Genomic DNA, 18,550 nt, shown 5'->3' with positions numbered 1-18,550 from the left:
AAGATAAAGGTGGACTCCAAGTTCTTCAAACTTCCATTTGGTGAGTCCACAGTTAGCAAGGTGACTGTTTTTTTATAGCAAACCAGTGGCTAGCCTGGTCATTTCTCCCCGCCCACCCATTCAAGGAAAAGAGGAATGGATCTGTCTTCAGGTACTCTGGAGAGGGGGAGTTCCCACTTTCTGGAATGCAGAACCCTTGAGAAAAGAACCATCAGAGGTTCTTAGAAGCATGAGCAAGTGGGATGGGATTCATCTACAGGCCCAGAGGCAGAATGACTCATGGAGAGGGGTTGCCATGTCAGAGAGGGAGCCATGGGGGTGGCAGAGAGGATAAAGCAGCAGACCAGGAGGCAGCATGAGCCTGGGCACCAGCTGATTTGTTTTTAGTAGCGGTAGGTCTCATTGGCCAGCCTGAGGGAGGAATTGCAACCTCCTCACAGATGATTAGTGCTATAGTATCTTGTGGTTTGTGGTGTGCAACAATTCTTTATTATTTATAGGTAATTATACATACAGCGATTTTCAGTAAGAGGTAACAGTTTTACTACAGGCCTTGGAAGGGTCTTGTGGCTTCCCTCTTGTTCTGCCACCTGAAAGTTCCTGCTGACCACCAACAGAGCCTTGTGGGATACCACACTTCCTGGATACTCGATGTGTCCAGGAGGACCTACTCTAGGTCACTCACAAGTGCAGCCCTTTGAGTATGGTGATACATCTGCAAAGAAAGCCAAGAGTGTGCAGTAGGGACTATACATATAAGGTGTCAAGATACAGGGGTGAGCAGCATGTCTGGGCCTGTGACACCCTGGAAAAGGAGAGGTGAGAGAGAGTGAGACAAATGATGAGCTGAGGATAAATGGGGACCTGGAGAGATAGGCCTTCCACTTTTTATAGGTTGCCTTGTAGTTAATGTGTCATAATACATCAGAATAACTGGCTTTACCTGCATTTCAGCACAGAGGATCAGGTCATTTTCAATGTCCCCAATCGCGCAACATCCAGGGGTGCAAACTGATCGGCTGTGTTGCATTTTCCCTGGGATAGATTGTCAGACAGGTAGACAAGGTACAGTGGGTCAGAAAGGCTGGAAACAGATGTTCCCTTTGTGTTACCATAAAGATTATTATGGCAGCACAAAAGCCAAGGGAACAGAGGTCTGTGCCCCTTGTTGAGCCGCAAATGCCCCAAATTGTGGCCGCAACAATAGGTGTTATCAATTTGTACCACTTTTTGGAGTGAATGCCTGCTTGCTTTATAGCAAGAGAGCATGCACAGCCCGAGCTTCTCGCACTCTCCAGCTGCCCTGGGTGGTTGCTTCTGGGGCTTCAGGGGCCTGATCCTGTGTGCCTTGGGAATGGGAGTTCCTGGTGAATGTGGGACCTAGCCCCTGAAGCCCCAGGAGCACCTGCCTGTGTTCTCCTGTTTTCAGAGATGCGGCACAAGAATCCCCAACAGGGGTGGCCCAGATGCATGTATTGTGCTGCTGTGCCCCTGTTTGGGGTGCACCTCCCCAAATGGATCCTTACCTACAGATGAGAGGAAGAGATTCCCCACCCATGCCCCAGCTCAGAGTGAAACTCTGCAAGTGGAGAAATGCCAGTGTTCCCTCATTTGCAGTTGTCCTGCAGGTTTGAGCCCTGAAGCCCCAGAACTAGCAGGGACCCAACCCTGCAGGACAATGGTGATACCTGTATCACCCAGTGCAGGAGATGAGCTGTGCTGGGACATGCCAACACAGCTGATGCTGCAACAGAAATGATGCCTTGTTTTAGCCCAAGATGCTCTTCCCAGATGCCCCCACCTACCTGCTTGCTGTGGGCAGAGGACCCCTGTAAAATTTACACTACTGGTAAACAGTCTCCCAAGGTATATAATGGTGGTGTGAGCAAGATTCATTCCCAAGATAGAAGCCTGGTAAACTCCTGATGGGCTCTTTGGTAGGCTTTCTGCTGGAGTCCCTGCAGGGGAGCTCCTGGGGAATTGTGACATTTTGGGGTCACATACAGAGGATTCATAGGCGTGGGGCTGGTTCTCCCCTGGAATTCAAGGCGGCAGCATCTCCTGTCTATGTCCATTCTGAGTGGGTGGTGACCAGCTGGCAGAGAAAGCAAAAGTCTAGGCGGAGGGAGGGTTGCAGGAAATGAGCCCCCATCCCTTCTTCCCTTCTGAAGTGATGAAAATGAACCCAGGCCAGACGGGAGCATTATTAGTCTTCAAGTCTGACTTCCTCCAGAACACTGGCTGTAAAACTTCACCCAGTGCTTCCAGCTTTGTAGCTTGTGGTTGAGCTGTTCACATTTCTTAAAAATGCCATGTTCCCTCTGGTAGCCTTTGGACACTTACAAAGGCAAACAGCTCTCCCCACTCATTCTCTGAATTCCAAGATTTTCTTTGCTGTGAAAATATGACTGGCCCAAACCAAACCCCAGAATTTATCCTTAATATCACGGCTAACCATCCTGACAGTGAGATGCATTCAGCTGTGAGAGGAACTGCCAAGGGAAGTAGTGGCAAGACTTTGAAAACTGGACTGGACAGAATCTGAGGCAGCAATCCCATACTGCAGCGGCTGATTTAATAAGCCTGTGCCAGCTTGGATAGCGAGGAGTCTGTGGATCCCAACATTCCTGAGCTGCAGCGAAGTTCAAACCTAGATTCCCTACTCAGTCCTTGCCACTAACCCTTTATGTCTGTGATAGGCCAAACCCAAACCTGAGATCAGAACACTCTCGGTTCACTTTGGAAGACTAGGAGCTGACTCCAACCCAAACTTTGTGGTTGACCCAGCTCACCACTTGCTTTGGATGTCCAACATGGGTATCCATTTCCTATGTTGACTCAAGAGACTGCAGGATGGTTCAAACAATGCATGCAATCAGAACTGCTTGAAGAACAAAATTGTTGGAAATTTATGGATTTCAGATTCAAAATTGTTCACATTTAATTGGGATTTAAAAAAAACCCCAAACATCTTTCCAGCCCTGTTTTCTCAGGATCTCTGACAAGGCCTACAAGTGTGTTTACGTGGCTGGTTGGGAAGAACAGTTGTCCATAGCTATGGACTTTTTGCGTACCAAACCAAGGCATGCTTCAAGAGGAAAATGTTTTTTTTTGTTACTGGTTGCTTTGTGCTGAAGACACTTGACCCAAGGAGACTCAAAGAGCAACTTGGTTGTACACTTATAGCAACCGATGGGCTATGGAGCTAGCTGTTGTTTGATTGCAGTAATTTTTAGTGCTAGTTACATGCTGAATTGGCTGACGCCCCCCCAAACCTGTTGTCCTGGGCTGGATTCTTGAAGCAGAACTCCTCTGCTCAGCTGCACTTCTGGAGGGGCCCACCTCAATCAGTCTGGGCCCATACTATCCTTGGCTTCCCAGCTCAGGCTGACAAGCTGTGTCTCCACAAGGACTAGTTTAGTAAAATTTCTCACCATTGCTGCCATCACTTCATCCCACTATTATAGTCAAGGGGAAACTTCTAATGTAGATGGGAGTTTGGTGGCCAACTGTTTTGCCAGCCTTCATGCATTTTAGTGTGTGGAGTTTAAAGGCCTCCCCAATAACTTTTAACAAGCAAATGGATAAACCTTTCTTTTTTGTTTTTCCCTACCTTTGGCTGTATCCTTTTAGCTTCTGTAATTCACATAAGTGTCTGTCCTATGACACAGCGACATGGCAAACTCTAAACTATGTTAATCTGAAAGATGTAATCTGAACTCTTGCTTGCCAGTGAGATTTTCTCCCTCCTACACTCTCTGCTTGGGGGCAGCAATGTAGTAGTTTCAAATGAGATTCTGCTTTCTTGAATGGAAGCATAAACTGGCTTGTGTTTGTGTGTATGTCCAGGCTGCTAATGTTGACAGTATAAATCATCATGACTGAAATTGAGAGTATTAGTAATGATCTTTTACAAAAATGGAAACATCCTCCTGGCATTGTATCTCACAAAAGAAGAATGCACATTGTTGGATTCAATGCAAGACAAAGTCAAGAACTTGTAAGATTTTCTGGAATCAGTTGCTTTGATTCCAACTGATGCCTCAAATCTTCTAAACACACGTTCATCCAACCAAAATGTCAGTGCTCCTACTTCTTTAAGTAACCTTATCAAAGGTTGTGTTTTTTCTGATAGTTCTGATAGGGCAAAAAGTAGAGATCAAGCAGAAAATGTTATCAGTCAGGCAGCTCAGTCTCTGGAGGCAAATATCATCTTCAGTAATAAAAATCTTGATGTAATTGCACAGTTATTCAAGGAATACAGAAGATTCTACAGAGGCAGAAACTCTGAGCAGTGAAGCTTTTAAAAGATCCTGCCAAATAATCAATGATCAAATAATCACCTTTTGCTTGTGAATGCTGGGCCAGTGCAAACAAATGAAGGATTTTCCTTTGTAGAGTAATGGAAGAAAATTTTCAGTTTTCCGTTTTTTATGCCAGCTTCCAAATGAAGAATGTGTAAAATGAAATAGACTTTTTGAGTCTACTTCAATTGATTCTGTTTATTGCTTCTGCCACAAATCATTTAAATCCAGAGATTTTCTTTTGCCTAGAATAGAGTTAGAGGCTCGAAAAATATATGTCAATGAAAGGAGAAATTGTCAGATCACAGGAACAGCTATTACACCATATGGTGATGTTGCTACAGCGCTGTGCTTTAGTACTTCCTCTTGAAAGTACTAAAGCAAGCATGGCACAGTAATTGCCCGTACTGCACTGTGTGCATGGCACATGATTTTGCTGCTACATTGGCATAGCAGCGTGCTAAAATGGGAGTGAGCCACTACAGCAATGTAGCTGCTGATCACGTGTAGACTCATATGACTGCTACGTCACCATAGTGCACCATATGGCTATGTAGTGCGTCACTACATTGCCATTGGGCAACGTGTAGATGCCCCCATACACTTAGAAACTAGGCTGGAATAAGATCATATGATTGATAAAACCAGCACCAAACTAATTCTTGTATAGCACATTGACAAGCTGTTTTGGACAGGCTTTTTGATTTGATCAGATTGCACAGAATAGAAAACTTTTCCCTCTGAGGTCCAACAGATAAACTCGATTAATCCCACAATGGGAAATGTTTTAAATTTGTGGAGTTTCTTGGGAAAATCTGACCTGGTGATGAGAACACTTCTCCAATGAAATACCTCAAGGAAAATTAATGATCTTTACCTGAGAAAAATATTTATAACAAAATTATTCATATTCTTGGGAACAGGACCAAGAAAGACATTGTTTCTGCCTTGAAAGTTGCCACGTGTTCTGTAATCCTTGACTGCATCAAAGACATTAGGAGATGAGAGCATATGGCCATGATTGTTACATTTATTTCTGAAGAAGCAGCAAACTGAGGCGAGAGAAGGCCGTGTTGTGACTAAAGAATATTTTATTAGTCTTGAATATGACAGAATCTACTGGCACTGGAATGACAAAAGCTCTCCTTGAACAGCTAGAAGAAATGAGAACCTCACTCCATGATTTTCTACAAAATAAGAAAGGCAAACACTGTGTAGTTCAGCAGAGAATTTAGGACTTTTGCAAAAGAATGTTTCTTGTTCTCCGGAATGCATCTTTTTTTTCTCTTGTATTCAGCGAAATGGTGGTATTTTGCAATATGGTTCAATGCTCATACTTTTGTTTAATCTTCCCTCAGCACTGGCATGTCAGGCACTGACATGTGAGCAGCCTGTTTCCAAAACTCGTAAGCAAAATGAGATGGGAAAGCCAAACTGATGTGTTCCGCATAGTTTGGTACCTTGTTTCAAAACACAGCGCTGTTTTTTTTATTTTCACTTGCCAAAGATTCAGACATAGAGGGAACTGCAGGAACCAACATTTGAAATGATATCAAATTTGCTGGCTCACAAAATCTGCAACTATAATATCTTAATGCAGTTTGGTATTTTGGTTTGATATGCCTTATGAATTCAACATTGCAAGTAACTTGCTTCAACACATTGAAGTGACTAGAGAATAAACTATGCATCAGCAAAAACATTCAGAGTTCTATGTAGAGACTACATTCTGATAAGGGATTCTTGGGTATCCTGATAGATGCTAAGAAACTGGCTAATGAGTTGGAAATCAAAGCTAGATTCCCAAAAGAAATGTGGTTTAGCATATGAACAAAAAAGACTGTGTATGATTACAAAGCCAGATATGAACCATTAACTAATCCAGAAAAGAACTATCAAATCAAATTTCTTATGCTTTGGATCCTGCAAAACAGTCATTTGGGGAGGGATTTTTACAGCTTGAGGAGCACCATGAATCACTCAATGTTTTGGAAATATTAAAAAAATAAAACTCAGAGGTGCCCTTCAAGCACCTACTACAGCAATGCTTTGTTTTAAGAAAGCATTAGAAGATGGGCAGCTGTGTGAAGAGGCATGCTCTGCTTGTTGATATGTTGGATCCAATGTCTTGGATATTTGCAATGAACTTAAATCCCTTGGCAGGTAGCTGGAACTTGGAACACATCTAAAAGTAGCACTGGAGTTTCTGGACAACCCTCCTGCCAAACGTTTGTTGTTGCCAGATGTATCCATCATACTCAGGATTCTGGTAACTTTGTCTGTCTCTGTCACCAGTGGAGTGGAGAATGCAGCCGTATACTTACAAAGACGTATTTGTGTTCTATGGTGGCTTCAAATCTTGCATCAGTCATGCATCAAATGAGAACAAATTGTAGAAAGTTTTGGTCTCAGAGATGCCATCCATGAGTTCATGTGTGCTAAAGCAAGAAAGGTGACATTCACCAAAAGTGCTATCTGCTAGTCCTATATCTGTTTGGGAAAAAGGGCCTCTGATTGTCTGTGTTTCATTTTCAAGCTCTTCATTTTGTTTCGTATGTCCAGGATCATCAGTCAGGAGAAAAATAATTCTAATTCTCTTAATATTTACTGGAGAGAGAGGCAGTTAACAGGGGAAGATGGCAAAAAAAACCCTCCTGCCTTCCCTTAAAAAATACACTGAAGTAGCACAAGCAATACTACTTGATTTCACTGATGCTATTTCTGATTTAAACGAGCATAACAAATGCCTGGTTGAGGTCCCCAGGAGAAGACATCCCAACAGATACCTGTGCCCAAACAGAATGGATTTCTGGGCGGCCTCTGAGAGGAGAAGCAGCTGACCTGGCTTTCTGTAAATCCATGTGATTAGAGACGGAGGTAAATGTGACTACTTCTTGTCTTCAGTCAAAGGTTTTAACCCTGGGTAGTCCTATTGACCCAAGTGGAGTTACACCAATGTATGCAGGTAAAGGTTTCTCCTTCCTACATCCTTTAAGACACTTTTAGAGGCAAGGAATTAGCAATCAATTAATTAATGTGCATACTGGGTACACCTGCATCTATTTGTTTGAAACGGCTCATCTCCATTACACCAACAATACTGTACTTTCCTGTTTTTAAAGAAACTTCAGTTTGGAGGAGCTGATAAAATACAGTGCTGCAAGATTTTTAATATTGTTAAGGTTATGCTAGATTTATGAAACACTTGTCTAGAGAAATGAAGAGCAGCCTTTGCCACCAAAAGGTCTGCCTTGAGGTTCAGGATAAAAGAATTTCTAAAATCTAAATGTGTTTTGCACCTCACCCAAAATAATTTCTAAATTGGTGCTTTTGGACAGCTTTAATATCTTCAAAGATATTTAGTTCCTAGCAAAGCATTTGGATTCAGATGCATGATTTGAAATCAGCACAGCTTGAGTTTGGAATGCCATGATCCACAATCCTGGATCGGAAACCAGGAATGGCACCACTGAAATTAAGTGGTACTGCTTGTGCTGCTTTAGTGTATTTTCTAAGGGGAGGCTGGAATGTCTGCCATCTTCCCCTGTTAACTGCTCATCTCTCCAGTAAATATTAAGAGAATAAGAGTTATTTCTCTTCTGACTGATAATCCTGGACATATGAAACAAAATGCAGGACTTGAAAAGTGATTGTAAATAATCTTAAGTATGAAAAAGATAGTGAGATCTACAGGATTACTTATGATGCACTGAAATGCATGTTGTTTTTAAAAGCAAAACACAATGCTGGATGCCCAGTTCTCTTTTTATTTCACTCCAGCCTGTTAATTTTACTGACTTTTGGCAAAGTTGCTTTTGACTTTCACCAGCATTAAGGAAGGGAGGAATAGGGCCCAAGGTTTACAAGGTGGATGGTGCAGATATGAATATCCATAAATGTATGAATATCCATAAATGTAGACTATAAATTAGAAGATTTCTCTTAGAGGGCAGAAGTTTCAGATAAGTTTTCCAACACAACAGAAAGGGCAAAGAACCTGAATTGTTTTAAGTTTGATATCATTGGCCATGGCCAGACGAGTAGGAACATGCGTTTCCCTGGGGACAAGCAGCAGCAGCACACCTTGTGCCACTGCTGCTTGTCCCCAGGGAGTGCCCATGCCACGCATGCTCTGGCACGCGGCAGGTTACCCCAGGGTGGGGTAGGGAAGGCTGGGGCCAGGAACTGTACTGGTCCCAGCAGCCTTACCTGGAGTCCTGGGGGCCTTGCAGAGCTGCAGCCACAGCATTGCTGCAGCAGGGATCCTGGCCAGCAGCTGGAGTATGGCTCTGGCCAGTCAGGCTCTGGTTTTGGGTGGTGCATGCTGCCGCCCCGTGCCACCCTGCTTTTTTTTGGCGTGGGTTTTTTTTGACCCTGGGATCTCCTGGGGTCAAGAACACCCCCTGTGCTGGTTTTCTTGACCCCAGTGTGGGAAAACGCCTGCATGTGCGGTGTGTGGCACCACAGATGGGTCTGCGGTGCCACGTACTGCACATCTGCACTCGTCTGGATGCAGCCATTAAGGCTGAACTTAGTTTATGGCAGGAATATGATAGGGCGAGGAGTTGTTGGTTAAAGGGTTGGTATGTATGTGCGTGTGATGTGTTTGTAATCCTCATGTTGGGGTCTAGAGGTTACTCTCTTGCAGCGTGGTAGATGTCTGACAATCATAGGTTTTGGAGTTTTTACTGAACACCTTCCGCATGCCAGAAAGGATTCTTTTTTCCCTTTGTGAATGCTTTATTGGCTTCTGTGTGGTGTCTTTTTTTTTCTGCCTTCCCTAGGAGTAGTAGACATTAGTCACAAATATGGTTGAGGGGGGAAGTCTGATTGGAGTGTACTAGAAAAACTCAGAGGTTCCCAGCTACAGTGTATTGCTTTTTCTGCTGCTGGTCATACTGATGACTAAATCTGGGGACAGGAATGAATTTTTCTCCAAGGTCAGATGTGTAAGGACAGTGGAGGGGAGTTTGCCTTGTTCTGTCCATGAGCCTCTTCCTAGAATCCTCTGAGTATTTATTAACCAATTACTGGTACTTCTCTGTCATTATACTGGCAGTGCCCTTGGCTTCCCTGCTTTTTCATATGGCGTGCTCTTGGGTGTTCCTGCTGTTTTGTGTGTTGTTGTGTATGTGTTTGATGTGGTGAACTACGAGGATCCTGGGGTAAATAATGGTTGCCTGCAAATGCAGGGGACTGGACTCAATGGCCCAGAAGGCCTCTTTCAATCTGACAGTCCTTATAAACAATTCTGTTGCAACCAGACATCAGTGAGTGAAGTGCTTTTCTTCTGAGTGTTTCTTTGGGCTTGTCTTTATATTCAGCCAAGGTGAAACTACTGAAGGGATGCAGTGGCAGATAGACAAAGGCATCTCACTATGGCTCTGGAAGTGTGAGTGCAAGCCCTGCTCTCAACTCATGTTAGATGCTGCCCGAGCTGATTCAGTCATAGGGATACTGGGTTATTCAGGCTAGGGAATCAAAGGCAAATGGATGCTGGCCACATCAGTCGCTTGTGTACTGCTGGCTAATAAACTGTTGTGTGTTGACCACAGTACCCTGATAGGCCATGAGGCTCAGATGGATTTTCCTGTCCTAAAACCGTTGAGCATTGAGCTAATGTCAAAACCTGGCTCTGAGATGAAATTTTGTGGTACAAGAAGTTATATTGGCTGCCACTGAGCATATGATGGGAAGGGACTTCCTGGGTCACTGACTCCAGTTCCCATGACACGGAGGTAGGAGCCTTTTCCATCCCCTCTGAGAGTCAGCGTGTGATTCTGCAGCTTTGGTGCTGGGTTCCCCCTACCTACCTGGGAGTGGTTTCTGTTCAGTGATGAGGAGGAGGAAGAGGCAGAGGATGAGAAGATTATTTATTTTCATAGACTTTTATAAAAAATAATTATCAAATACAAAAAAATAAAAATAGCAGCAGCCTCAGTTGTGAATAAAACCCTAAGGGGACAAAACGCTCAGTGTCGCTATAAAAGAACGATATTCTTGATACAGAAAAGCTATCAAGTCACGAGAAGCAAAATCTCTACTGGAATTCCCATCAGATCTGTCTGCTCTTGTGCTAACCCTGCCCCACCACCCGGCTTAGAAGGCTGTGCCCCTAAGAGGCATGCTTTGCACAGCGTCTCACCTCACGCCATGCCTCTTTGCCAGAGGGCACTTGTCTGTACAAGCTGGGTGATGCTTTTTCATCTGATCCATAAGAAACAATCTTATCAGTGACAGGGCCCTTGGACTAGTCAAAAAGGCTAAGCTAGTTCCCATCTTTTCTGAGATGAATACAGCCACTATTAAATAAGGTTGGAAAGGGCAAATGCAATAGAAGGCAGCTATTTGAATTTTTCCTGTCTCTCCACTGAGTGTCACCCTCACACCACAAATCCTCAGTCACAGCAGTGTTTCCACAATCCCCAGCTTGCACACAGGACCCTTCTTGCTGCCTTTAGAGCCTTATCAAGCTACTTGCTGTGCTACAAGATGTCTCTCTCCCTGGTGGACCCTAGCTTAGCAGCTTCAAACTCAGCGGATGGTACTGACTTCTCCAGCATTAAAGTCCGATGAACAAGGTTTCTTTGTCCTTGACTCGCACAGGAATTTTTCTGCACAATGATGCAAAAACAATAGGTCCTGATGAGCCTCATTTCACCCAAGCCAAGACTGACACTTGGATTCAGTGGTCACCAAAATTTCAAAATACAGAAGATGGTGTTGAATTCTGTTCCTGGTTAGACTGGGGCAAGCCCCAGCAGAACTATGCCATGATAATTGGGTCAATGAATTCTGATGGCAATGATCTCTCTCTGCTGGCATCTTCAGCACCCCCATGCTGGGCTCTGACCTTGGTTTCTGATCTCACTGCAGTGCTTTCTACCATGATCGGAGATGTTCACTTTCACTCTGCAGTCAGTCATACCAGATAAACCCAGGAGACGCGAAGTGTCATCATTAGGAGAACTACAAGCTGCCTGGTCCCAGGCCCTGACATCACATCAGATTGTGGGTCCAGCATCAGTCTTGAGAAGTTGGGATTCTCATTCTGGACAGATTCAGCCTTGTTGATCAAAGTGCAGGATACTCCATTCACAACAGTGCAGCTGTGCTTGCTCATGCTAGGGATGGGTCTCTCCCTGCTCTCCAATCATTGTTTGTTTTGAAGAAAGGGGCTGGATACTGTGCAGTTACCAAAAAAAAGATGTGACCTAGCAGAATGCAGAGAATCTCCCCTATAACACTGTAAAGGCAGTGGGTAGATGGGCCCATCAGCTCTACACTTTCTAGGGCTGTTAAGCAAAGCTAATTGGAAATTCCCTTCCTCTCCCTCTTTCCCCCCATACCTGCCTTAAAAAAAAAAGGGCAAAATTCAGATTGGGAAATGCTGCTAGGGTGCTTCAAGAGAGATGCATTTTGGATGCCTCATAACCTAACTCTCCTGGTACCTGGCCAGGCTATCTCCTGTGATGTACTATTAACAGTATATTATAGGAGTCCTGATCACAGTGAATCACTGGAAGATGTAGTTTGGCCAATCAGCCAGAGCAGAGAGGAGGATAGAGGCACTTGAATTAAGTCCCCCAGGAAGCACTGCAATGGCATTTCTAAATAATCTTTTTTCTGGGAGGGGAAAGGAAGGATTTTTTTTAGCAGAAAACTGTTTTGTTTTGTTTTTTTTAAAGTCAAAAGTCCCTGAAGAAAGCAGACCCCCTTTGCAAACCAAGTCCATTCAATCTTAAACCCAATTTTCCATCAAACAATGATTTGGGCAGAAAATTTTCAACCAGCCCTGCTGTTACATGAAGTAACAGGCTCACTTGCCCTCCCTTGGGCCCCTGAGCCTGAGTACATGCCCTGACCCTCCCAAGTGAAGAACAGGGGAGAGAGAAAAAAAAACCAAGACCAAGAACTATAATTGTCCCCATAAAATAAAAAAGCCAAGAAACGGATTTACCTTCTAAGAAGTTCTCTTGAGATGCCTGACAAAAAGGAGCCAAAGCAATAGGAACAGGCTATCAGCATCTGAAATACCCAAATCTTCCCACAGAGTGTCACTCTCACTCCATATGCTCCTCAGCTGAATAAGCTCCTCAACAAACAAGTAGACCTGGCTTCAATTGTGTCTCATTCCTTCAATACTGACAGATTATCCAAATGGGGCAAGCTGTGATGTCCAGATGATTCTTCAGCCCTGACCCAACAGTAGAGAGTCTCTGTGATAGGCATAATCTCTCTCTCTACTCTCCTTTTTTTCTGTCCCTTATCCTTCTGTCCCCTTTCTCTGCTGTCTCCTTTTCAGCTCCTCCTTCTGTCTGCAAAGTGGCTCCCAGTTGCTTTCCTGTTATACATAAAAATAGAGCCCATCAAAATACCAGATCTGAAGAAAAATCCCAAATGTGGGGGACAATTCAGCTGGGTCCTCAGAGTCCATGTTTGGCAGCTGTTTCTAGTGAGCTGACTACAGTCCCCCAGAAGGAACCTGTAATATCTGGGGCAAAGGACAAACTGCCTGGTGGTTTGGAGTCTTCCTTGGTTAGCAGCTCATCCGAGCAAGTTCACTGGTGACCTACAGAAGGAAGAAGCTTAAGGGCCCCTTTGATATTCTGTGGTATGAACTAAGGCAATTGAGGATGAGCAAAGAAGAAACCCAAGAAGAAAGAAGAGGCACAACATTTCTCCAGGGAAGTGGTTTATGTTGATGCAGCCCCTCTCAGCATTGTGGCTCTCAGGGTCCTCTAAGACAATGGTTTTCAGCCTTTTTTCATTTGAGGACTACTAAAAAAATTCAAATGGAGGTGCAAACCCCTTTGAAAAGTAAGTGTGGGTATTCACATATTGTTGATTGATCATAGTCATCTTTCACGGACCTCTTAGACATAGTCTGCAGACCCCCAAGGGTCCGCAGATCACAGATTGAAAACCACTACTCTAAAACCTTGTTAGCATCATCATTGAAACAGGGAGATCCCAGGATCCAAAAGCAAGTCAGAAGCAGATAAGACCGTTTTTTCTTTCATGTCAGAGCACGGGGAGGGGATCTTCTTTGTTGCCTTGCTCTGTCATTTTCTTTTTCAACCTGGGTCCCCACCAGTCAAAAGAGGAGAGAGGCAGACAGTGAAGAAAGAAATGACTGGGATGATGATGATGATGATGATGTAGCTCCAGATTGCTTGTATGAAAGTATTGTAGAATAGTGGCCCAGCCTTGTGTATCCTGGCGTGACAGCACTATTGTATGGTAGAGCAACCATAGCATAATAAAATTATGGTCAGCTGTAGTGTTTACTGAAGGTATCAGAGAAAACTGTTGTCTCTCAATACATTAGGGCTAAATTCTGAGTGAAGATAAGCACCTGTAAATGTCACTGGAGGCTAGGATTTGTAGGTGCTCAGTATTCAGGATTTGCCTCCAACTTCAGGTCACTTGGGTGGCATCTCCTTCTAGAAGTAAAGACCTGTTTGGTCACTCTTTTTCTATTTCCCGCTCCCTCCCAGGAAAATGAGATATTCCTTTCCCTCCCATTCCCGACCCTTGCTTTTTCCAATGGTATGTATTTCACAGCAGCATGTGTGCGACAAAGGGTATTCTTTCTCAGCTTCATAAACAGCAAAAAAATATATATATATAATATATATATTTATATATAGAATTATGTTTAAATATTTGCAAAGAGATCACAACTACCTCGACCTTGCTAAAAGAAGCCTATACAGTAGAGGAAGTGAGTAGTGACAAAATTCAGAGCAACAGCGGACACACACGCATAGGTGGTGAACCATTGATACAGTAATGTAACAAAGTGTCCGCGGCAGCTTCTCATCTGTTTTGCTCAAAGCCTGTTCCAAAGCCCGCTGAAGTCATGGAAAGCCTCCATGTTGAGTTCACTGGGCTTTGGATCAGGTCCCTGGCTTGGGTTTCCGTTCTGAAAGGAGGTGATGGGAAGGGCAGGGGCTGTAGCTGTGTGTTGAGCCTGTTTATCCTCCCATTCTCATTTAACGATCTCCTTGCTTGTTCCTCCACTTTCACCAGTGCTCACACCCCTCCTCTTGTGTGTGCCCACAAGGCAGAGGGTATCCTGGTTGTTATTATGACCCCATCCAGTCTCTTCCTCCCAAACTTCCTCTTTCTTCTTACAAGCCCCTTTCACCCTCCTGATATTCTGGTTGTTTCCCATCAATTCCTCTTAAGCTCGCCTCACCCACAGAGGCCACTCGTGAGGCTGTTACTGATTCTCTTCAGCTGCTGGGTCCCGGCAGGTACACTCATCTTGGTCACAGTCAGCAGCAAATGGGATCACCTGAAAGAAGGGAATGAAGAGAGAAAATCTGCAGGATTGCCTACTGCAAATGGGTGCATAAAATCCAACCTACAGTTTCTCAACCGACACCATGGGGATCAAGAGGTTGGCTATAAAGAACAATGGCCTTGATACATTTCTGTAGATCTGTCTTCTCAGAAGGGAAGATTCTTCAAAAGGCAGGACAGGCTAATGTTGTTGTGAGTGAAATACCAGCTGAAGGCACAAGAGCAGTCATCCAAGTGTTTCTGTAGTCAACTGGAGTCTGTTCAGACTCAGTAGGGACTGGATCAGGCTTATAATTAGGCAAGGAGGGTCACCTTGACAGCCAGTAAAGGAGCCAGTCCAGATCAGTTAGGGCCTTTCTGTGTATTACAGCAACACACAAAGAGCCTTACTCAGGTTTGGGTTCACTTGGTGAGTGCCATCCAGACAGAGCTGAGGGCAGGCTCTGTACAGCATAGGGAGTGAATGAGGGTGAAGCAGGGCATGTATACCAGGGCTCTTCCAAGCCCCATCAACAAAATAACCTCCACCAGTGTGAGATACCATGCTCAGTAGCATCATTAAGTTAACCACATGTTCAAAATACAGCCATATATGGTGTCAGAGTGAACAACCACAGAGATGAATGGGGCAGGGAGAGGGCTTCTCTCAGTGCTATGATTTCAGGCTGTCTGCCAAAGCTGGGAGGTATTACTGCACCAATTAGTTTTAAGATGTGTTTTTATGGCTTGTGGGATTTGACCAGTTTTGATTCTGTGGCAGTGGTTGGTGTGTCTGGGGTTTCTTCCCTGCTAGTTATCACATCAAGGAACAGGAAGACAGCTTGGGTGAGATGCTGCTCTGCAAAGACAATGAAAACGCAATTTGGACAGAGGATGGACTCTGTCTAATGTAAGCCACTGTACATGCAGCTTAGGCTTAGAGTCCTAATATCCCCAGCCAAGCAGGGCGTGAGATCTTGGTACAAGGATGTATCCACTGCTTCAGCTACAAGTGTTTCAAATGTCCTAACCACATCACTTCTGAGTCTCCTCCCAGTAGCAGCAGTTTATTAGGAATTTATCCTTAATCCTGCCACCCAGACACACATTAGTTTCTTGCACAAGCTGCAAAATATGAAGCCAATCCAGTAATGATGCCCCACTTCACTTAACACCAAGTAAAAGGATGATCCTGCATGGAAGGACTGCATCCAGCAGCCAGCTCTTGACTCATGTACCACCATAAAAGGTGAATGCTGACACACACATGCATAGAGGACTGATAGTAGTGCATGGCTCCAGCCAAGGTACAGTGTGAGCTCCTCAACAGAACCCTGCAATGCACGTCGCTCCTGTTACAGCACAGATTCCCCCCTGGCTTCCCCCCAGTTCTGCTACTGCATCCATATCCAGACCTGCAGTCCCTGCTATCAAAGCACTGATATCCCAACCCTACCTCCCCAGGGCAACTTGGCCCAGATGTGTGGGCTTGTTGACTCAGCCCACACCTCCCCATCTTGGCCAACATGCCCCAACCAAAACGTGTGCTATAGTACTGACCCCCACCCTGACCCTTGCCCCAGCACTGCCTTCCAATATTTCAGCACTGACCCACCTGTTCTGAGTGCCTCTATCCTGACCTGCACTGCTGCTACTATACTACTTTCCCCCACCATTAAAAGTATGACACCCCAGCCCTGCAAAGGACCTGTATCCAGATTCTTCCAAACCTGCTCTTACAGCTTGGTCCCAGTTCTGTCAATGCACTTATATGCTCAACTGTACTCTTTGCTGTTATATTACTGACCCACCAGCTCTGCTGACCTGCTCCTATCCTGACTTTCAGCCCTGATCTATCTTGGCCTATGTATTTTCATCCTGAACTGCAGCCCCTATCATTACGTGCCTGACACTCCCTGCCCAGCCAATGCATCTCTAACAGAAAGTGACTTGCACCCCTTGGGATTAAATCACTGATTACTGATTGCATGCCCCTGCTGCCAGTGTGCCCATGCCCTTATTTGCATCTCCTAATACTGACATCTCTGATTCAGCCAGTCCTTCTCAAACAGGACCCATGCCTCTGCTTTTGTAGTACTCTTCCCGCAAGCCTGCCAATTCACCTGCAGCCTGAGACCAAACCCCTGCTACAACAGCAATGATGCCATCTCTGTCAGCGTGCCCCAATTCTGATTTGCATCAGTACTGAAATACTGCTGATTACCCCCTCTCCCCACCACCCCCACAAGGAAACTGAACGTGAATCTTCAGCCACCTGCTGTTGCAGCTCTGATGCCCCAGCTCTGCCAATATGCCTGTATCCTGACCTTCACTCTCTCCTATAACAGCATGGAGTCCTCACATTGCCAGTGCAACTCTACTCTAACTTGCAGTCCACCTATTATGCCACAGATCCTCCTTGACCTGTGCCCCTCTTTCCTGACCTGCAGTCCCTGCCTAATAGAAATGACTCATTCTCGAGCAGCCAGTACACCTCTATCCTGACCCACAGTGCTGCTGAAATCTGTGCCCTTGCTATTCTAACCATGCCCCTCCAGCTTGCTAATGCACCTGTACCATGACCTGGAGCCCTTATATATAATATTCCTGCCAGTACAGCATTGGCCGCCCCATCCACCTCAAGCTTGGCTTATGAACTTTTGTGTTGACAAGAACCAGCTCTGCCTATCTGTCGCTATCCTTACCAGCAATATTCAAATCATAGAATCAAAGGACTGGAAGGGACCTGCAAGATCCTCAAGTCCAGTCCCCTGTCATGGGCAGGAGGTTACTGGGCTCAAACAAGCAAAACGAGGTGCTTATCCAGCCTCCTCTTGAACACCTCCAAGTACTACGACTGCACCACCTCTGCTGGGAGTGTGTTCCAGATTCCAGTTACCCTTACAGAAGAGAAGTTTTTCCTTATGTCCAGCCTAAATTTCCCTCAATTAGCTTGTGTCCATTGGTCCTTTTCCTCCCAAGGGGTGCCTTCGTGATTCTAGGCCAGTGATTATTCTTAATAGTCACAGCACCTTGGGGTGTTATAAGATCCACTTAGAGGGTGCCATCAGCACTGTTAGGTGTGCAAACATCTACACGTGATTCACAAAACAACCTCAGGGGCCATGTCCAGACCAGCACGGTTGTGTGGTGTGTGGCACTGTAGACATGTCTGTGGCACCACATACCACACATCCAGCTGTTCTTCACATTACAAGGGTGCAGTGTGTGTGTAGGGGCGGGGGGGTTGATATCCAAGGGTCAAAAAAACCTGCGCAAAAAAAGCAGGTTAGCATATAAGGGGACAGTGTGAACCACTCAAAAATGGAGCCTGGCCAGCTGGAGCCACGCTTCAGCTGCCAGTCAGGCTCCAAGCAGCAGGATCACCACTCTTGAAGCCCCAGAAAGACCCCAGGTAAGGCTCTGCCAGTGTTCCTCTATTCTGACTTTCACCTTCTGCTATAACAACAATGCCCCCCTTTCCCCTCTCCCCCCCAACACAGCTTGGCTGATGCACTTCTGTCCTGACTCTTATGCCCAGTATTATAACACTGACTGCCCCAGTTCAACCAGTGCACTCTATACTGACACTCCACCCCTGCTACTACAGTACTGCCCCCCAGCTCTGTCAATGTACCTTTATTGTGCTCTGTGTTCTTTCCTATTACAGAACTACACCCCCCACCCCAGTTTTGCTCATGCATTTTTATCCTAACCTGCAGCATCAGCTATTAAAGTACCGTCCTTCTAGCTCTGCACGTGATATTCTGACTGTACTACTGGGCTCACCCCTGAGCTGTCAATACATGTTGCTTGGCCTGCAGTACTCCAAGTATTCTAGTCCTTGACCTTTACCTAATAGTTTGCTGCACTTTGTGGCTAAGTTAGTAGCAGGAGGGCTCTCACAGTGGAAGGAAGGAAACACTCCCAGGGAGATCCATTGTTACTCAGAGCCA

At 45.1% G+C, this 18,550-nt stretch overlaps 2 protein-coding genes across 10 annotated transcripts in view; one reads left to right on the top strand and one right to left on the bottom strand.

Moving 5' to 3' along the window:
• ASTN1 (astrotactin 1) overlaps positions 1-18,550 on the top strand; it is a 260,656-nt gene that overhangs the window by 222,856 nt on the left and 19,250 nt on the right. The gene's annotated exons all lie outside the window — the stretch shown is intronic.
• Positions 10,161-18,550, bottom strand: part of PAPPA2 (pappalysin 2) — a 188,553-nt gene continuing 180,163 nt past the window's right edge. Inside the window, exon 22 of the mRNA XM_019500187.2 lies at positions 10,161-14,607. Within this exon, the coding sequence (XP_019355732.2) occupies positions 14,533-14,607 (75 nt within the window). The 3' untranslated portion in view covers positions 10,161-14,532. The remainder of the gene's footprint in view (positions 14,608-18,550) is intronic.

This window comes from Alligator mississippiensis, chromosome 5, assembly GCF_030867095.1.
Source record: "Alligator mississippiensis isolate rAllMis1 chromosome 5, rAllMis1, whole genome shotgun sequence".
Taxonomy (NCBI): domain Eukaryota; kingdom Metazoa; phylum Chordata; order Crocodylia; family Alligatoridae; genus Alligator; species Alligator mississippiensis.
This window is presented reverse-complemented; position numbering and strand designations above follow the sequence as displayed.